General features: G+C 36.3%; 2 protein-coding genes across 2 annotated transcripts; both read left to right on the forward strand.

Moving 5' to 3' along the window:
• Nucleotides 1–5,637: 5,637 nt before the first annotated feature.
• LOC127135775 (secreted RxLR effector protein 161-like) lies at nucleotides 5,638–6,162 on the forward strand. The gene has a single exon (XM_051062414.1). It carries the CDS (start codon nucleotides 5,638–5,640, stop codon nucleotides 6,160–6,162), a length of 525 nt encoding a protein of 174 aa, XP_050918371.1.
• A 15,024-nt stretch (nucleotides 6,163–21,186) lies between these two features.
• Nucleotides 21,187–21,888, forward strand: LOC127138451 (UPF0057 membrane protein At4g30660). The gene is made up of 2 exons (XM_051064901.1): nucleotides 21,187–21,391; nucleotides 21,600–21,888. Exons 1-2 carry the CDS (start codon nucleotides 21,302–21,304, stop codon nucleotides 21,741–21,743), a joined length of 234 nt encoding a protein of 77 aa, XP_050920858.1. The 5' UTR covers nucleotides 21,187–21,301; the 3' UTR covers nucleotides 21,744–21,888.
• Nucleotides 21,889–22,172: the final 284 nt, after the last annotated feature.

A 22,172-nucleotide genomic window follows, 5' to 3' on the forward strand; every position in this document is an offset into this window, starting at 1 on the left:
GTTTTGGGATTTTGGTTCTGAAAAGGGTATGATTTATTTTGGTTTTAATGTAAATTGATATGATCATTTAATTGGGTGGTAATGAGTTTTAATGGCTTTAAATTCTTGATGGTAGAATCAAGCCTATAAATAGTCTTTGGTCCCCAAAGCTTTCTCTCATCAGAAAAGAAATACAACATTTATATTGAGAGAGCAAGAACTTGAAAGAATCAAAGGCAGTGCACTCACAACACTGCAATAATGGCTGGAGGTAAAACCTCTAATTCTATTTCCGCATTTTGTTTAATTGATCTTGTTGTTCTTTTGTTATCAGGAACATATGATCAATATATATATATATATATATATATATATATATATATATATATATATATATATATATATATATATATATATATATATATATATATATATATATATATATATGTATATATTAATCTAACATTTGGTATCAGAGCCTCTACTGCCTCTGCCTTTTTTTCGAATGGTTCTTCCATATTCGGTAAAGTTGTTACATTTATTAATTCAATTTCTCTTCCTTTTCAATTATGTTATGCAAATTTATTTTGCTTAATTCAATATGTCATAGAGTTATTTTGATTAAATTAAATTGATTCACGTTCTTTATGTAACAGTTTCTTATTTTTATTATAATAATTATTAATAATAAAAACTAATTTTAATGTGGTCCATAATTTTGGGATTTTGGTTCTGAAAAGGGTATGATTTATTTTGGTTTTAATGTAAATTGATATGACCATTTAATTGGGTGGTAATGAGTTTTAATGACTTTAAATTCTTGATGGTAGAATCAAGCCTATAAATAGTCTTTGGTGCCCAAAGCTTTCTCTCATCAGAAAAGAAATACAACATCTATATTGAGAGAGCAAAAGCTTGGAAGAATCAAAGGCAGTGCACTCACAACACTGCAACAATGGCTGGAGGTAAAACCTCTAATTCCATTTCCGCATTTTGTTTTATTAATCTTGTTGTTCTTTTGTTATCAGGAACATATGATCAATATATATATATATATATATATATATATATATATATATATATATATATATATATATATATATATATATATATATATATATATATATATATATTAATCTAACATTTGGTATCAGAGCCTCTACTGCCTCTGCCTTATTTTTGAATGGTTCTTCCATATTCGGTAAAGTTGTTACATTTATTAATTCAATTTCTCTTCCTTTTCAATTATGTTATGCAAATTTATTTTGCTTAATTCAATATGTCATAGAGTTGTTTTGATTAAATTAAATTGATTCACGTTCTTTATGTAACCGTTTCTTATTTTTATTATAATAATTATTAATAATAAAAACCCAATTTTAGTGTGGTCCATAGTTTTGGGATTTTGGTTCGGAAAAAGGTATGATTTATTTTGGTTTTAATGTAAATTGATATGACCATTTAATTGGGTGGTAATGGATTTTAATGGCTTTAAGATCTTGATGGTAGAATCAAGTCTATAGATAGTCTTTGGTCCCCAAAGCTTTCTCTCATCAGAAAAGAAATACACCATCTATATTGAGAGAGCAAGAACTTGGAAGAATCAAAGGCAGTGCACTCACAACACTGCAACAATGGTTGGAGGTAAAACCTCTAATTCTATTTCTGCATTTTGTATTATTGATCTTGTTGTTCTTTTGTTATCAGGAATATATGATCAATATATATATATTAATCTAACATTTGATTTCATGGCATTCATGAATGTTACAGCTCGGCCGCTTTGTTAAATATGTATTTTAATTCTGTTCATATCCATATGATTTCATTTTTACTGATCATTATGCCTTATTATTCAATCTTTGAATAAAATTTGTGCATAAATTAAAATAGATTTATAATGTTATTATTTTATTAAGCAATTGTATAAGAGATCTTATTTATTTAATTTTGTTCTCTCATATAATTGAGTTAATATGTCTAGTGATCGTTATAATTTTGATTAATTTGGATTAGCCACTACATCCTTAAATTAATTGAGATTATTTTTTTAAAGTTTTGAGATCACATAAATTATTAGACATAAAATTGTAATTAATTATACGTGGTATAATGAATTTTATCCTACAAGAATTTTTATTATATTTGTATGATTAATTGGGATAAAATGTCAAAATATTTTCATAACTTGCCCACAGGAATTTTGAATTGGTATATAATTTGATAGTTTTATCATAAAGTATTAATTTGGATAGAAAAACAAAATTATATCATGCACGTAAAGTGTGAGGTTTGAAAAATCTATCGCAATTTTTTTAAAATCTTATTACATTAAAATTTAGCTCACAGGTAATTTTTATGTTGCAAGATTTATTTTATGGTATGTTTATATTGATAATACTTACAATTTGGATAATATTTATGCCTCAAATTTTGACATCAATTTTGTTTATCTTTTTAGCTTCTCAACCTGCTAATTTTTCTGATATCCGATGTGATATTCCCGAGCTCAGAGGAGATAACTATAAGGTGTGGAAGGAAAGAATTCTCCTCCATCTAGGATGGATGGACATAGATTATGCTATTAGGAAAGACGAACCACCTGCAATTACAGATGAAAGTACTCCAGCTGCAATCGCACTATATGAGCGGTGGGAGAGATCCAACCGGCTCAATGTGATGTTCATTAAGACTAAGGTCACAGGTGGAATACGTGATTCTGTCGATCAACATGAGAATGTCTGTGATTTGCTGAAATCCGTTGACGATCAGTTCGTCACTTCTGAAAAGGCTTTGGCAAGCACATTAATTATGAAATTTTCCTCCTACCGACTCACCAGTGTGAAAGGTGTGCGTGAGCACATAATGAAAATGCATGACATTTCAACTCAACTTAAGAAACTTGAGGTTGATATGTCTGACTCCTTCCTGGTGCACTATATTCTGAACTCTCTTCCGGTTGAGTATGAGCCTCTCAAGATCTCCTACAATACACATAAAGACAAACGGTCATTCAATGAATTAATGACCATGTGTGTTCAGGAAGAAGAAAGGCTTGTAATGGAATAGAGTGAGAGTGCATTGCTGACAAGCACTCGCGGGAAGAACAAAGCTTTCAAAACTGACAAGTCACAAGCCAATTAGAAAGGGAAATTCAAAATACCACCACAAGGTGATATCAAGAAAGAAGCAAAGTGTTACTTTTGTGAAAGGGGAGGACACATGAAGAAGGAATGCCCTGGATTCAAAGAATGGCTTGAGAAGAAAGGTAATTTATTCTCATTTGTTTATTATGAATCTAATATGACCGATGTTAATATTAACACCTGGTGGATTGATTCTGGATCAATAATCCATATAACAAATTCCTTACATGGTATGCAACACCTAAGGAAGCCAGTGGGAAGTGAGCGGACTGTCCTATCAGGAAGCAGAATGGGTTCACATGTGGAAGCTATTGGAACTTGCAATTTAATTTTGAATAATGGTTTTGTTTTGAAATTAGAAAGGACCTTTTATGTACCAAGTTTCTCACGAAACTTGATTTCAGTTTCTAGACTTGTACCTTTTGGATATTCCTTTAATTTTAAAGACACCTTGTTTTAATTATTTTATAATTCGGAATGTGTTGGGAATGGTATATTGTCTGATGGTCTTTATCGTATTAATCGAATCCATTTATAGTTCAATGCATGTTCAAACTGCCACTAAGCGGTGTAATATTAATGAGAATTCTTCTATGTTATGGCATCGGAGATTAGGACATATCTCCATAGAGAGAATTAAAAGGTTAGTAAAAGATGGGGTACTTAATACTCTAGATTTTGCTGACTTTGAAACTTGTGTTGACTGCATTAAGGGAAAGCAGACCAACATGTCTAAGAAAGGTGCCAATAGAAGTTCAAGTATATTAAAAATAATTCATACAGACATATGCTGTGCTGATATGGATGCACATGGTCAGAAATATTTCATCACTTTCATAGATGATTACTCACGATATATGAATATTTATTTGCTTAACAATAAATATGAAGCATTGGATGCCTTCAAAGTCTTTAAGGCTGAAGTTGAGAACCAATGTGAAAAACAAATCAAGATAGTGAGATCAGATTGGGGTGGTGAATACTATGATAGATACACTGAGAGTGGACAAGCACCTGGTCCATTTGCTAAGTTTCTTCAAGAACATGGGATTGTTGCCCAATACACCATGCCCGGTTCTCCGAAGCAAAATGGTGTTGCAGAAAGAAGAAACCGAACATTATTGAACATGGTGCGAAGTATGCTTAGCAACTCTAATCTTCCTAAATCATTGTGGAATGAAGCACTAAAGACGGTTGTGTATATTCTAAACCGGGTTCCATCCAAGGTTGTCCCAAAGACACCATTTGAGTTATTTAAAGGATGAAAGCCGAGTTTATGACATATGCGCGTTTGGGGATGTCCGTCTGAGGTGAGGATTTATAACCCACAAGAAAAGAAACTAGATCCGAGGATCATTAGTGGGTATTTCATTGGATATGCCGAAAGGTCTAAAGGTTATATATTTTATTGTCCATCTCATACAACTAGGATTGTGGAGTCAAGAAATGCAAAGTTTCTTGAAAATCATTTGACTAGTGGGAGCGATCAAATCAAAAATTCAATTTCTGTGCATGATCATATAAAGTATGAACCTTCCACTTCAAGTAATAGATTGGTTACTATTTACAACAACCCTCAAGTTCAAATGGATGTTGATCAACCAATCATCGAGACTCCACAAGCTACTGATGATCCAGTAAATCAAGTTGGTCATCAAGATGATGAATAATTAGTTGAACAATAAGATCCACAAGAAAATGTTGATCAAACATTAAGAAGATCTACTAGGACAAGAAAATCGGCTATTCCTAATTATTACATTGTGTATCTACAAGAATCTGACTATAATGTTGGAGCTGAGAATGATCCTGAGAGCTTTAGACAAGCCTTAAGTTGCATCAAATGGATGTGAAAACAACCTTTATTAATGGTGATTTAGAGGAGGAGGCTTATATGAAACAACCTGAAGGTTTCTCTTCTAATAGTGATGAGCATTTGGTTTGCAAGCTTAAGAGATCCATATATGGGTTAAAATAAGCCTCTCGTCAATGGTATCTTAAATTCCATGAAACGATATCCTCATTTGGGTTTATTGAAAACCCCATGGATCAATGTATATACCAGAAGGTCAGTGGGAGTAAAATTTATTTTCTCATTTTGTATGTGGATGACATACTACTTACAACCAATGATAAAGGTTTTCTACATGAGGTGAAACAATTCCTCTCTAAAAACTTTGATATGAAGGATATGGGTGAGGCATCTTATATCATTGGCATTAAGATCCACAGAGATAGACTTCGAGGAATTTTGGGTTTATCACAAGAAACCTACATCAATAAAGTTTTAGAGAGATTTAGAATGAAAGATTGTTCATCAAGTGTTGCACCCATTGTCAAGGGCGATAGATTTAATTTGAATCAATGCCCTAAGAATGATTTTGAGCGGGAACAATTGAAGAACATTCCATATGCTTCTGTTGTTGGAAGTCTTATGTATGCTCAAGTATGCACAAGGCCCGACATTGCATTTGCTGTTGGAATCTTAGGAAGATATCAGAGTAATCCAGGTATGGATCACTGGAAAGCTGCAAAGAAGGTGTTGATATATATTAAAGGAATAAAAGATTACATGCTAATGTATAGGCAGACGGACAATCTTGATGTGATCGGCTATTCAGACTCCGACTTTGTTGGTTGTGTTGATTCAAGCAAATCAACATCGAGATATATTTTTATGATGGCTGATGGAGCTATTTCATGGAGAAGTACTAAGCAAACCTTGGTTGCTACTTCTACTATGGAAGTCGAGTTTGTCTCCCGTTTTGAGGCTACTTCTCATGGTGTATGGCTTAAGAGTTTTATTTCTGGGCTTAGAATCATGGATTCTATTTCTAAACCTCTGAAGATTTTTTGCGATAATTCAGCAGCTATCTTTATGACTAAGAATAATAAAAGTGGAAGTCGAAGCAAGCACATCAGCATAAAGTATTTAGCCATTAGAGAAAGAGTTAAAGATAAAATAGTAGTTATTAATCACATTAGTACTGATTTAATGATCGTTGATCCTTTGACTAAGGGCATGCCACCAATATAATTTAAGGATCATGTAGAGAACATGGGACTTGGGTCCTCCTTATGATTGTATACATACAGTTTATTAATAAAACTCTTATATTGTGATGTTTTCTCATTTTCATGCACACATCAGTTTGAGAAAATATGTTACATCTGGACCAAGAGTAAACATTGGTTTATTCATCAAGTTAGTTACCACATTATAGATATATACTTGAAAATAGACATGTTGTAATACATAGATGAGACTACTCTCTTTAAGAGGGACTATCTCTATGATTCACATATTTATTTCTCGAGTAAGTTTTTTATGACTCATTTATGCCAATAATCAATTCTATGGACCAAGTGGGAGAATGTAACGGTTTCTTATTTTTATTATAATAATTATTAATAATAAAAAACCAATTTTAATATGGTCCATAGTTTTGGGATTTTGATTCTGAAAATGGTATGATTTATTTTGGTTTTAATGTAAATTGATATGACCATTTAATTGGGTGGTAATGAGTTTTAATGGCTTTAAATTCTTAATGGTAGAATCAAGCCTATAAATAGTCTTTGGTCCCCAAAGCTTTCTCTCATCAGAAAAGAAATACACCATCTCTATTAAGAGAGCAAGAGCTTAGAAGAATCAAAGGCAGTGCACTCACAACACTGCAACAATGGCTGGAGGTAAAACCTCTATTTCTATTTCCGCATTTTGTTGTATCGATCTTGTTGTTCTTTTGTTATCAGGAACATATGATATATATATATATATATATATATATATATATATATATATATATATATATATATATATATATATATATATATATATATATATATATATATTAATCTAACACTTTAACCATAATCGCGTTTAAATGTAGTTTTTTCATTAATTCACGTACTCTTTATCCATTTGCTTCATTAGGAAAATAGGAGCATAAACCTTACAGTATCAATTGCGCTTGATCAATCGATATTGTAATCGAATAGGGATCAAATCCACTTAGGGAATTAATAAGGTAGTAACCAGTGATAAGTCAGAAACCGAAATAGTAGATCAACATGTTAATATGATTCATAATCAATTTTTATTAATCATAATCATAATCGAAAACCTAATCCCCCTCCTTTGTTTCAATCAGTTGATTAAATAATTAAGAGTCCTTGCGATACGACTCGAGTGTTGCTTCCATATACTACATTTATTAAACTCGTATTTGACCAGTGTGCGACATCAGATCAAATTACTTAATTGTACCAATAATAACCCTTTTCATTTCATAATTATATTAATTTGATCCTTGTTAGCTATTCCTTTTTGAGCCTATGAAAGTTACTATTTTTTCATTCCCACATGAGTAGCTTGAATCAAAAGTTAGAACATTTAAATTTTTATTATTTGGTATTTGATTCGAATCAGATGTTATAATTGATTCGAATCATTTATCTATTGAAAATTGGAATTACATTCTAGATCAATTGATTCATATCAAACATTAAACATGATTCAAATCATAACCATATTTGATTCAAATCAAGTGCAAATAATGATTCAAATAATTTGCTTAAAAAATGTCTCTTTTTGATACTGTCCAGATTGATTCGAATCAAATTTCCTTCGTGATTCGAATCAAACAACAAAAAATCAAAATTTTCATCACTTATTTAAATGATTGTTTCTTTTGGTGAAAGTAACAAGTGTGGGAAACATATGGTGATCCATAGTGATAAAAGTTGCGATTTTTGTCTTCTCTTATTAGTGTGTTCATTTTTACACCATTCTTCTCTCTTCTTCTCCAAACACCAACCTTTTGATATTGCGCCAATGTCAATTCTTTATGTGTTTTTGTTGCATCTTGTTTGTGCAATTTGGTTGTTGTTCTTGTATTAATTTGAGAATGAATTGATCAATCTTGATGAGGATTTTATCAAGCTCTTGATAACTATCAAGAACCAAGACCCACTCATCTATAAAGTTGTTTGAACCTTGTGTGTGTGTTCTTCTTTCATCAAAGCTGGATTACTTGACTAATCGCTTGTAATTTCAGTTGTTGTTGAGATTTCCTGGCATTGTTCACCATCTTCATCCTTAGTCTTCTTCCTTATTTATGGACGCTCCTCTAAAGATTGAGTGTAAGGGAGACTAGTGGTACATTAGGGTATCTAATGTTTTTATGTGTAGCTAATTTTTTATTGTAGCATTTGAATGTATCGTTTCTTGAGTGCAGTTTGGTATTGAGGAGTTATCTAACAAGATGAGAGTTTCCATTATACTCTAAGGAAGATTTTTATCCGTCGATGAACTCTGTCCCCGTTGATTTTGAATTATATTACCATCTCACTGCGAATTAACATAACTGCACTCAATTTCTTGGTGTACAACTCACTAATTTATACGGTAATTCCCTTATCACTTAGGCCAAGTCAAGGTTAAATTAGGCGTTCAAAGTGAGTTAATTCATTAGCAATAACTTCAAAATTCTTATCCTAGTTCGTTACAAAGTTGAATAAATTGCCTAGTTCAGATAATTAGACTAACTATCATAAATCTCTAATTATCTAGATCGATTCATACACCTGTAAGCGACAAAAACATTAAACGCAAGTGCAATTTAAATAAGATAGTAACAGTAAAAGTACTTAAAAAATATTAAACAAACATATGATCCAACAGAGTAAAAACAAGGTTCATCTCAAAAAGCCACAATCTAGAGAAACTTAAATACTCATTGATAAGATAACAAATACCACGAGTGTAAAAGTATTCATCATCAAAATCTATGGAAGAATTTCTCTCAAATGACTCCAATGTGCTCCAAAATCGCTCCTTGAATGACTCTAGTCGTCACTCACTCACTCTCCCCCCCCCCTCTCTCTCTCTCTCTCTCTCTCTCTCTCATACAAACACACACACACACACACATGTAAAACCCCTGAAAAAGTAGTCAAACTGTCATTTAAATAGAAAAAAATGTCTAAGTTGAAAAAACACAATCACGTCCACGATAATCAGTATCACGCCACGATGGAAGCCTCGTCGCGCCACGAAGGAATGCATCGCGGGCGCGAGAATTCCTTTGGAAAAATCATACATTTTGATTCCTTTTTATCTATAATTTTCACTAAGTGCTTATTTATTTCTTGTCTTGGAACTTTTCTTATTTCGTTACACTTTGGCTTTGCTTTTGGTCAATATTCTTCCGAATTCATCTGAATTTCCTCATAAAATCACATAATGATAATTATCATCAATATTCTCATCCTTTGAGAGTGCCATTCCAATTTTGATAGCTTGGTACTCCTAGGATCCTATTTGAATAACTTTTATCTCTTCCTTGGGAGTTAAGCTATCCCCGTAGGGTCTCCAAGGGGATCTAGGTCTACATAGTGGATTTTGTGTACGTTCCATATGGGCTCATTGTTGATCTTCTTATTTAATATTAGGTTGTCTTTATAACACTGCCTTACTGACTCCTGGTTTCCCTTTATCACTCCAACTCGCTCGCTGCTCAATGCGTACTTCATGGTCAGATACAATGTTAATAAGACTGCCTCCAAGTGTTGAAGAACAACCTGCCTATGATAATGTTGTAAAGTGAAGGAACTTTTATCAGTGTGTACATTACTCTAATCGTCTTTGTGCTCAGTTCTATATTGAAAGTGGTCTTGATAGTGACATAACCTAGAACCTGAACCTACTTGCCTAAAAGCCTACTAGCAATCCTTTGAGTGGCTGGAGGATTTTTGGGTCCAACTTCAACCCTTGGAAATCCTCTCAGCAGAGGATATCCTCTAAATTTTCGGGATCAACCAGAACTCTAAACATATGCCAATCATGGATCTAGAGGCTTATTACCATGAGGCCGTCTTCGTGTGGGATTGTACCTTCATCGTCTTTGTAAGAGAAACTAACGGTCAGAACCAGGGCCCTAATGTAACACCCTTCTACCCAAACGACATATTTATATATTTATTATCAGAGTACAACATGTAGAAGAGTTTACATTTCATACAACATACCATTTCTCGCATCACAACATAAAACATATTATTTATTTGATTTAAAACTTCGCAGCGGACAACAACATAATATTATAATAATGTGTCAACATGATCTCAACAAAACATCTCAACAATTGTTCATCATAAACAACGTAAATAAAAATAATTTGGCTATCGAATCCCATAATCCCCGGTGTCACATGACCAGAGCATTTGACTCGACTATGTAGAATAATCCTACACTTATTCTTCGAACCTCAACAATAGCTACTCCTCTTTATCTGCACATTGCTCATCATAGATGAACATAAACACATGCAGAAGGGGTGAGAATTACATTATTAAATAATAATATAACGACAGAAATATAAACATATATATATTTTTTCACATATGCCCACACAACTCATCATCATCATCAAAATCAACAAACTCATGAACATCAACAAAACAACACATCAAATGCAATGCACAAACCCATGCATGACTCACACGACTCGGTATACCCATTTTGTGACCACTACAGGATCACCACTCCCAGATTCATCACCATAGAATCCGAGTTCCCCGTAAGGAACCAAGCCTCTCAACAAGCCCGGAGTCAACAACATCATTGGAACTCATGTCCGTTCATCACTAGGCATCGGCCTTTCATGAATGCATGCACATCAGACATGCATCATAATCATCATAGCAACAACAACATCATATAGTCATGTTATCATCATCATTAATACCATGACATACAACTCAACAAAACAACAACAACATCATAACGATATCACATCGCCACATAACATATTCAAAATTAAACACGTAAATTCAACATATCATCATCATAACACCTCATACGCAATCATATGATCACTATTAATTGTTTATAGTACAACTACAGTGACTTACTAAGAGTCTCGCAACTCAACGTACTCAAAACCCACCAACATTAGCTTCTGCATTTCTCCAGTTCGCGCCGCCAGCATAGGGACGCGCCGCGAACTCTCCAACACAACACAGTTCGCGCCGCGAAAGCAGGACCGCGTCGCGAACAACTTATTTCGCTTCAGTACGCGCCGCGAAGCAGGGTTCGCGTCGCGAACAACGAATTACAGAACCCCTCTAAATCCTGCCCAGTTCGCGCCGCGAACCGGGCTTCGCGCCGCGAATCGCGCGCAAACAGAATTCTCTGCTGCAGAATTTAGCGCAGCTTTGCTCCTCTACTCGCCATAATTCGTACCCCACAACTAATAACCCAAAATCAACATTTAACAGACATATATACACAACATACTTCGATTACGGTGCATATAACACAACAAAACTCACAGATCAGAGGATTTTCCCTCAAAACCCAAACTTTCCCAATCTCCCTAAATCCCCAAAATTCATCAACAATCCAACATATCTCATGACATGCTCGCATATTATCATTTAACACGGTTCAGACCCCTTACCTCTTTGGATTGAAGGAAGCTCTGAGCAATCTTTGGCCTTTTCCTCTTCCTTCTCTTTCTCTTCAGTTTTTTCCCTTTTTCCACTTTCACGATGCTTCTGCTCTTTCACGTAACACTTTTCTGTTCCCAACAAAAACAGACTCTTTCTCTTACTTCCCACTTATATATTTTCCAAAATAATAATAATAATAATCCAATAATATTTCCAATTAATTAATTAAATTAATAAATATTATATTAATTCAATTTAAATAATTAGCCTTATTTTATCGGGGTGTTACAACTCTCCCCCACTAAAAGAGTTTTCGTCCTCGAAAACCTACCTCAAGCAAATAGAGCCGGATACGACTCCTTCATCTGATCTTCACGCTCCCAAGTCAAGCTCTCACCAGCTGGACCTCCCCAAACAACTTTCACTAGAGCAATCTTCTTACCTCTCAGGGTCTTCTCTTCTCGGTCATCTATCCGAATTGGCAACACCTCAACGGTCAAATTATCCCTCACCTGGATATCATCCAACTGAACGACATGCGAAGGATCCGCAATATATTTTCTCAACTGAGATACATGAAACACATCATGCAGATTAGAAAGCGACGGCGGTAAAGCTATCCGATACGCCACTTCCCCAACCCTCTTCATAATCTGATACGGACCCACAAACCTCGGAGTAAGCTTTTTAGACTTTAAAGCTCTACCCACACCTGTCGTCGGAGTAACTCTCAAGAACACATGATCTCCCTCTTGGAACTCAAGTGCCTTTCTCCTCTTATCATGATAACTCTTCTGACGACTCTGAGAAATCTTCATCTTCTCCTGAATCATCTTAACCCTTTCAGTCGTCTGCTGCACAATCTCAGGTCCAAGTATAACACTCTCACCTGACTCATACCAACACAATGGAGTTCTACACCTCCTACCATACAATGCTTCATATGGAGCCATACCGATACTAGCATGAAAACTATTATTATAAGTAAACTCCACCAACGGCAAATAACTATCCCAAGAACCACTCTGCTCCAACACACAAGCTCTCAACAAATCCTCCAAGGATTGGATAGTTCTTTCAGTCTGACCATCAGTCTGAGGATGATAAGCTGAACTCAACCTCAACTTAGTTCCCAACGCTTTCTGCAAACTTTCCCAAAATCTAGAAGTAAATCTGGGATCTCGATCAGACACAATACTGGATGGAATGCCATGCAGCCTCACTATCTCCTCAATATACAACTCTGCCAACTTCTCTAAAGAGTGATTAATCTTCATCGGCAAGAAATGCGCCGACTTAGTCAATCGATCCACAATCACCCAAATAGAATCATTACCTTTCACGGTCCTCGGCAGTCCCGTCACAAAATCCATGGAAATGCTATCCCACTTCCATTCAGGAATCTTCAAAGGTTGCATCATACCTGTCGGTTTCTGATGTTCAATCTTTGACTTCTGACAAGTCAAACAGGCATACACAAACTTAGCAACATCTCTTTTCATACCAGCCCACCAAAACAACTTCTTCAAATCTTGATACATTTTAGTTGCACCTGGATGGATACTCAATCCACTCCTATGGCCCTCTTCAAGAATACTCTTTTTCAATTCAGACACCTCAGGAACACAAACTCTACCTTTAAATCGCAGGATGCCATTCCCATCAATCTCAAAATTACCACCATTACCCTGGTTAACCATAGTAATATGATCAACTAGAGCGACATCAACTTGCTGACCATTCCGAATATCTTCCAGAATTCCACTAGTCAACTTCAGCATACCCAACTTTACGCTATCAGCGGAAACTTCACAACCCAAACTCATATCACGGAACTGTTCAATTAACTCAAGCTCCCGAACCATCATCATAGACATATGTAGAGACTTTCTACTCAGTGCATCTGCAACTACATTAGCCTTACCGGGATGATAACTCAATTCAAAGTCAAAATCCTTCAGTAATTCTAACCACCTTCTCTGCCTCATATTTAACTCTTTCTGATCAAACAGATACTTCAGACTCTTGTGATCACTGAACACTTCGAATCTGGAACCATACAAATAATGCCTCCACATTTTCAACACAAATACAACAGCTGCAAGTTCTAGGTCATGCGTAGGATAATTCCTCTCATGAACTTTCAACTGTCTAGAAGCATAAGCTACAACTTTACCATTCTGCATCAAAACACCACCAAGACCCATCAAAGAAGCATCACAATAAACAACGAAGGACTCACCAGGATTAGGCAAGATCAACACTGGAGCACTAGTTAACCGCCTTTTCAACTCAACAAAACTCGCTTCACAAGCTGCATCCCACACATACACTTGACCCTTCTTAGTCAACTGCGTCAACGGCAATGCCAACTTAGAGAAGCCCTCAATAAATCTGCGATAATAACCAGCTAACCCCAGAAAACTGCGTATCTCAGTAGCAGACTTCGGAGTCTCCCACTGTAATACAGCAACAACTTTAGCAGGATCAACAGAAATCCCACCACTCGAAATCACATGGCCAAGGAAACTCACTTCCTTCAACCAGAACTCACATTTAGATAACTTTGCATATAATTTCCTTTCTCTTAACACCTGCAAAACAATTCTCAGATGTCCTGCATGCTCTTCTTCCGTCTTAGAATATATCAGTATATCATCTATGAACACCACAACAAAATTATCAAGGTACGGATGAAATATACGATTCATATATTCCATAAACACACCTGGAGCATTAGACACACCGAACGGCATCACAGTGTATTCATAATGACCATACCTCGTACGGAAAGCAGTTTTCGCAATATCCCCTGACTTCACTCGGATCTGATGATAACCCGACCGCAAATCAATCTTACTGAAAACATGAGCTCCAACCAACTGGTCCATCAAATCATCAATCCTCGGCAATGGATACCGATTCTTGATAGTCACCTTATTCAACTGCCGATAATCGACACACAACCTCATCGTACCTTCTTTCTTCTTCACTAACAATACTGGTGCACCCCAAGGAGAAACACTTGGACGCACAAACTTCTTCTCCAGCAATTCCTCAAGTTGCTTCTTCAGTTCAACTAATTCAGTTGCCGACATTCTATAAGGAGACATCGACACTGGACTCGTACCTGGTACTAAGTCAATGGCAAATTCGACTTCACGTTCTGGAGGTAAATCACTTACATCCTCCGGAAACACATCCTGAAATTCACAGACAACAGGCAAATCTACACTCACTACTTTCTTATCCGCTTGCAGAGACGCAAATAAAGCGAATATCTGAGCTTCATCTTTCACAAAATCCCCCACCTGCCTAGCAGATAGAAATCTTGCCTCATCATTCTCACTAACTTCAGAAAACCGCACCGTCTTCCTATAGCAGTTGATAAACACGCCATAGAATTCTATCCAATTCATCCCCAGAATAATGTCAATTTGGTGCAAGGGTAAGCACACCAAATCAACCACAAACTCTCTCTCAAAGATCGTCAAATGACAACCTCGACAGACAACAGAAGTCTTCACAGAACCATTAGCAGGAGTATCTATCACCATACTTCCGCCTAGGGACGACATAATCACACCAATCCTGGTCGCACACTCATACGAAATGAACGAATGAGTAGCACCAGTGTCAACAATAGCAAGCAATTCAACATTATTAATCAAGCAAGTACCTTTAATCAGATTATCTTCTTTAGGAGCTTCAACCCCACTCAGAGCAAACACCCTACCAGTAGTATGAGCTGCAGTAGCCGCCTTCTTCGGTTTCGAGCACTGCGAACTGATATGGCCTTTCTCGCCACAATTAAAACACGTCGGACCAGCATCCTTACATTCAGTAACTCTATGACCAGCCTGACCGCATCGGAAACATCTCAGCACTCTCTTGGTACAACTATCAGCACGGTGGCCTGGCTCGCCACACTTGAAACATTTACCAGCTATGGGAGATCCTCCCCCACTTGGCTTCTTCTCATCTACCACTTTCTGCTTACCTTTACCATTCGGAGATGCATAAGGACTACCACGATCCTTACTCTTCTTCTCACTAAGACTCTTGTAGTGAGCAGTCCTAGCCTTGCTATCTTCATCAAATATCCTGCACTTATTAACCAGTGTAGGAAACCTACGAATCTCCTGGTAGCCAATGCCTTGTTTGATCTCGGGACGCAACCCATTCTCAAACTTGACACACTTGGATTCCTCAGCATCAGCATTATTATAATGAGGACAATACTGCACCAGCTCCTCAAACTTCGAAGCGTAATCAGCAACAGACATGTTACCCTGCTTTAGTCCCAGAAATTCCATCTCCTTCTTACATCGCACATCAGCAGGAAAATATTTCTCCAGAAAGGCCGTCTTGAACCTTTCCCAAGTCATCTCAGCACCTGGTACTGCAATTCTCTGGCGAGTGTTATCCCACCAGTTTTCAGCCTCTTCAGATAACATATGCGTACCAAACTGCACTTTCTGTGCTTCAGTACACGTCATCACCCGGAAGATCTTCTCAATTTCCCTCAGCCAAATCTGAGCACCATCTGGATCATAGCGCCCTTTGAATGTAGGAGGGTTATTCTTCAGAAACCTTCCCAAATTCTTAAACTCGTCGACCGGCGGATTCTGCTGCGCCTGCATAGCCTGCGCTATAGCAGCCAAAGCCTCAGCAATCGCACAGTCATTTTCTCCAGCCATACTCTACACAACACAACCACAATCGTTAAATATCGACAGTGTCATTTACACTAATCGACCAACAGGGAAAACATCACATTATGACTTGACTGGACTGACCATGCTCTGATACCACTAATGTAACACCCTTCTACCCAAGCGACATATTTATATATTTATTATCAGAGTACAACATGTAGAAGAGTTTACATTTCATACAACATACCATTTCTCGCATCACAACATAAAACATATTATTTATTTGATTTAAAACTTCGCAGCGGACAACAACATAATATTATAATAATGTGTCAACATGATCTCAACAAAACATCTCAACAATTGTTCATCATAAACAACGTAAATAAAAATAATTTGGCTATCGAATCCCATAATCCCCGGTGTCACATGACCAGAGCATTTGACTCGACTCTGTAGAATAATCCTACACTTATTCTTCGAACCTCAACAATAGCTACTCCTCTTTATCTGCACATTGCTCATCATAGATGAACATAAACACATGCAGAAGGGGTGAGAATTACATTATTAAATAATAATATAACGACAGAAATATAAACATATATATATATTTTCACATATGCCCACACAACTCATCATCATCATCAAAATCAACAAACTCATGAACATCAACAAAACAACACATCAAATGCAATGCACAAACCCATGCATGACTCACACGACTCGGTATACCCATTTTGTGACCACTACAGGATCACCACTCCCAGATTCATCACCATAGAATCCGAGTTCCCCGTAAGGAACCAAGCCTCTCAACAAGCCCGGAGTCAACAACATCATTGGAACTCATGTCCTTTCATCACTAGGCATCGGCCTTTCATGAATGCATGCACATCAGACATGCATCATAATCATCATAGCAACAACAACATCATATAGTCATGTTATCATCATCATTAATACCATGACATACAACTCAACAAAACAACAACAACATCATAACGATATCACATCGCCACATAACATATTCAAAATTAAACACGTAAATTCAACATATCATCATCATAACACCTCATACGCAATCATATGATCACTATTAATTGTTTATAGTACAACTACAGTGACTTACTAAGAGTCTCGCAACTCAACGTACTCAAAACCCACCAACATTAGCTTCTGCATTTCTCCAGTTCGCGCCGCCAGCATAGGGACGCGCCGCGAACTCTCCAACACAACACAGTTCGCGCCGCGAAAGCAGGACCGCGTCGCGAACAACTTATTTCGCTTCAGTACGCGCCGCGAAGCAGGGTTCGCGTCGCGAACAACGAATTACAGAACCCCTCTAAATCCTGCCCAGTTCGCGCCGCGAACCGGGCTTCGCGCCGCGAATCGCGCGCAAACAGAATTCTCTGCTGCAGAATTTAGCGCAGCTTTGCTCCTCTACTCGCCATAATTCGTACCCCACAACTAATAACCCAAAATCAACATTTAACAGACATATATACACAACATACTTCGATTACGGTGCATATAACACAACAAAACTCACAGATCAGAGGATTTTCCCTCAAAACCCAAACTTTCCCAATCTCCCTAAATCCCCAAAATTCATCAACAATCCAACATATCTCATGACATGCTCGCATATTATCATTTAACACGGTTTAGACCCCTTACCTCTTTGGATTGAAGGAAGCTCTGAGCAATCTTTGGCCTTTTCCTCTTCCTTCTCTTTCTCTTCAGTTTTTTCCCTTTTTCCACTTTCACGATGCTTCTGCTCTTTCACGTAACACTTTTCTGTTCCCAACAAAAACAGACTCTTTCTCTTACTTCCCACTTATATATTTTCCAAAATAATAATAATAATAATCCAATAATATTTCCAATTAATTAATTAAATTAATAAATATTATATTAATTCAATTTAAATAATTAGCCTTATTTTATCGGGGTGTTACACCTAAACTCCGTGGGAGGGGCGTTTGCAACATGCATCACCGGTCGAGCTTACATTTTCTACGACGAATTGGATTCACTACCGCCCACAAATATGCCAACTATCATAACCAACTTAGAAAATGAGATACTTTGTCCCCACTATTCTTGCACGCTTAGGGCCCTCTTAGTCAGTGAGGTTCTTTCCAGAGATCTTCTGTCAAGGATCTTTTTCTATTAGTGCCTTGACCTCAATCATGTACATATTTCTAGGGACAACCTCTATGTATCAGATTCTCGACATGTTGTTTTAAATAGTGACAATCATCAATGTGATGACCTTTCACCCTGTGGTATTTACACCATTTGTTAGTGTCCATTCCCATCACGTTCCCCTTTTGCGGGTTAGGTTCATGAAGGATATTTGTGCGGAAAACCTCTTGGATAATTCTTTCCTGTTTTGTGTTCAACAGGGTGAAATACTCATATGGCCTTCGATTTGTCTTGAATGTTGCTTTCTCTTGAGGGTGAAATACACATATGGCCTTCGGTTAGGTTCATGAAGGATATTTGTGCGGAAAACCTCTTGCATAATTCTTTTCTGTTTTGTGTTCAACAGGGTGAAATACTCATATGGCCTTCGATTTGTCTTGAATGTTGCTTTCTCTTGAGGGAGTGCTTGGTCCATATGCTTCCATTGTCTACTGGATTCTAATTTTATACTCCCTTTCCTCCGCATCTCTCGACCTCATATCGCATTACTTTCCTCCCTTTTCATGTGACATTCTGCTTGCACCATTATCTCTTCCAATTTCATCGCTGGTTTATGGGCTAAGGAATCGTTAAAGTGCCCCTCCTTGAGAGCATTATGAAAGGCTGCCATAAACATCTCTTGATTGGGATGGGCGACTTTGATAGTTTCCTCATTAGAATAAGTAAGGTATTCTTGCAGAGACTAGCCTTATCCCATGTTGTACATTTAATAGGATATTGGTTGACACCTTTCTGTGCTTGTTAGTGGAATGATGTATCATTTTCCTCGCCAGATCTTGGTAGGTGGTTATGGAGAATCTAGGAAGGCTCATGTACTAGCGTAAGGCGACAACCTTCAATGTGCCCGCCATCAGTTTGCACTTCAGCAAGTCGGTAGCTTTGATGATGGACATTTGAGTGTTAACCGTTATGATGTGCGCATGCATGTCGCTCTTCCCGTAAAATATGGCCAACACGGATGGCTTAAAATTATCTAGGACTTGGTCATCCCAGATTTCTCTAGTAAGATGTTGAGGATCGATTGGATCTTCTAAGTCATTGTCATATGGTTGAGGATGATGTTGATTCTACTGCAAAGCGTGCATGATGCCTTACAATAACTCATTTTGGTGGTGCAAATTTCCCACAACGATGAATAGGACCTCTATGGAAGTATGCAAATCTAAATTGCTTTTGCTTGCTCTTGTCATGTAAGGGTGGCGAACTCGTTGGTTCGCAATTTTGTGTGGTCTAAACAAGTTTTAATAGAGCCCCATAATAAGCGCCAAATATTCACATAAAAATACTAGTTGAATAATTCATCTGATGCTGGTTAGAAATAGTCACAATGAATGACTTCTTTGTATAATCTAGTGTATCCATTTTAATTTAAAGTGTATTTTTATTTATGCTGGTTTTCTTACTAATACGAGACAAGAGCCATAAATGTGGTTAAATATAATGAAGAGCCATAATAATCTATTATTCGATAATATTATATTTAGAAGACATGTCTAAACATGCTGACTTCATACGAAAAATGCTTGTCTAGGATATCCTGACCTTGAGGCATCATATATCGCGCCTAGCCTGAGTAATAAGGTTCTAACTTGACTTGATCCGAATTCCAGCCTACCATCCTAACGCTTATCCACCATTTTCGAGATGTTCAAATGTTTCTTTTAAGTTATAATATTATGCATGTACATTTCATTAGGAATACTGGTTGAGAATTTATCAAGTATGAGTAGTGTGGATAATAGTCCCACATTGGTTGGAAATATGGAGACTTGAGCATTTATAAGTGAGAGAACCCACCCACCTATCACCTTAAGATTTTAGGTGAATATGTGGTGTGTCTCTCACAAAGGGGTTGCTCTAAAAAGAACTCTCACAATGTTCAATGCTCCCTGGTGAAAAACTCCTCCAACAAATTGTATCATGAGCCTTTGGTTCGAGAGAGAGATTAACTTACTTGTATCGAAAGTCAACGACGCCAATATGGTGAAGAGTGTCAACGGTGTCAGTGTGGTGAATAAGAAACGTTCTGTGTGGTACAAGAGTTTGTGGAAGTAAGAAAGAGCTTTCAGTTGAGGGGGAGCATTGTGGACTCACACTTGAGGGGGAGTGTTGAGAATGTATCAAAAGGGATGATGCACTGAAAGTATAAATTTATTTTACACTGTCAACCAATGACGACCATGCATCCGTCAAGTCAGACTGAAAATTTTAAAATAATTATATGATATGATAAAATGATATATTCTTATTGGATGACAGTGTAAAAAGTGCATCACCATCAAACCCACATCAAAATTATTTTAAAATATTATGAATGCACGTTCTTCGTTAAATTAAATGATGATGTAAAATTATGTTATAATATTAGTGCTTCTCCTATTTCTTCTTGAGTTTAATATTATGCATTATTGATGTAAATTATTATTACACATTCAATCCGAATCTTTAAATTTATCAAATCATAAAAAATAAAAAATATAATATTGGAATTCACTTCTTTCATTTATTGATATTTTACACACTTCCCTTTTCTCTTTCCTCTTATTTAAAACACATAGTTGAGGGGAACAAAAAACAAAGCGAAATACAATTAAGAGGTTATTAGCAAAGTTAAAATAAATTATTTATTTCTTATTTTGGCATAACATATTGTATAAATCTCTTAAAAGTAATGACGATAGAGAAAAAGACAATAATTTATTTTTTTCCTTATGAAGACAAAATGTACTATATTCTAAATATTTTTACTTATAGAAGTATATTAAAATGCGTAACTTGTTAGACTTTTAGTTATCACTTGTTCGATTAGGATATTCAATTCAACAAGAAGCAATAGAGTTCATCTGAAAAATGCCTTCACGCTGTGAAATTTGTTGCGAAATTATGATCGCCGTCTTGATCCCTCCACTCGGCGTTTGTCTCCGCCATGGTTGCTGCACTGTACGTACTCTCTCCATCACTTCCATTCGGATCTGCTTCTTTCACTTGTTTCCCCTTTCTTTCTCTCTCAATTTTTCAGTTATGAGTCGAAACGCGATGAATTAAATTATCAATCTGAAATTCATGATACTGTGATTCGTTATTACAATTCGATTATGAGTTTGATAGATCGAAGATTTTGATTTTGATTTATTTATTTATTTTGCAGGTTGAATTCATCATTTGCTTGCTCCTTACAATTCTAGGTTATATTCCTGGTATTATTTATGCTCTTTATGCAATTGTCTTTGTTGATCGTGATCAGTACTTTGATGAATATCGGCGTCCTTTGTATGCACAAGCACAATACTAACACATATAGTGAGTGCTTGTGCGGGCTTCTCTGCAAATCATTGTCTATTTTGAGTCTCATATCTTGTGTTAAACTCTTGAATATGTAATAGACGCCACTTGAATTTTATTCTTATATGTAATTCTCATTCAGATTGGACTTGGTAGATTTTTGAATTTGCATTATTTGTTTGATTGTGTTTTAGGCACACTATTGTGAAAACTTCATGGTAGCGTGATTGTTTATTGTATAGTTATATATAAGTACTTATGTGATCAACTAGACTAGAAGAAACCGATATTATTAAGTTGGACGTCATCACCAGGGTTCGAACCCTATTAGGTTGAATGTCATCACCAGGGTTCGAACCCTATTAGGTTGAATGTCATCACCAGGGTTCGAACCCTAGTACTCAGGGTTTTGTATGTGAGTTTTTTGTAGTTATTATCA

Source organism: Lathyrus oleraceus, chromosome 4, assembly GCF_024323335.1.
Source record: "Lathyrus oleraceus cultivar Zhongwan6 chromosome 4, CAAS_Psat_ZW6_1.0, whole genome shotgun sequence".
In the NCBI taxonomy this organism is placed as follows: domain Eukaryota; kingdom Viridiplantae; phylum Streptophyta; class Magnoliopsida; order Fabales; family Fabaceae; genus Lathyrus; species Lathyrus oleraceus.

Bases quoted from the DNA above. Each gene is read 5' to 3' on its own strand.
- LOC127135775 (XM_051062414.1), top strand. From the start codon at position 5,638: ATGGATCACTGGAAAGCTGCAAAGAAGGTGTTGATATATATTAAAGGA.
- LOC127138451 (XM_051064901.1), top strand. From the start codon at position 21,302: ATGCCTTCACGCTGTGAAATTTGTTGCGAAATTATGATCGCCGTCTTG. The intron at 21,392-21,599 runs GTACGTACTCTC...TTTATTTTGCAG, and splicing joins TCCGCCATGGTTGCTGCACT to GTTGAATTCATCATTTGCTT.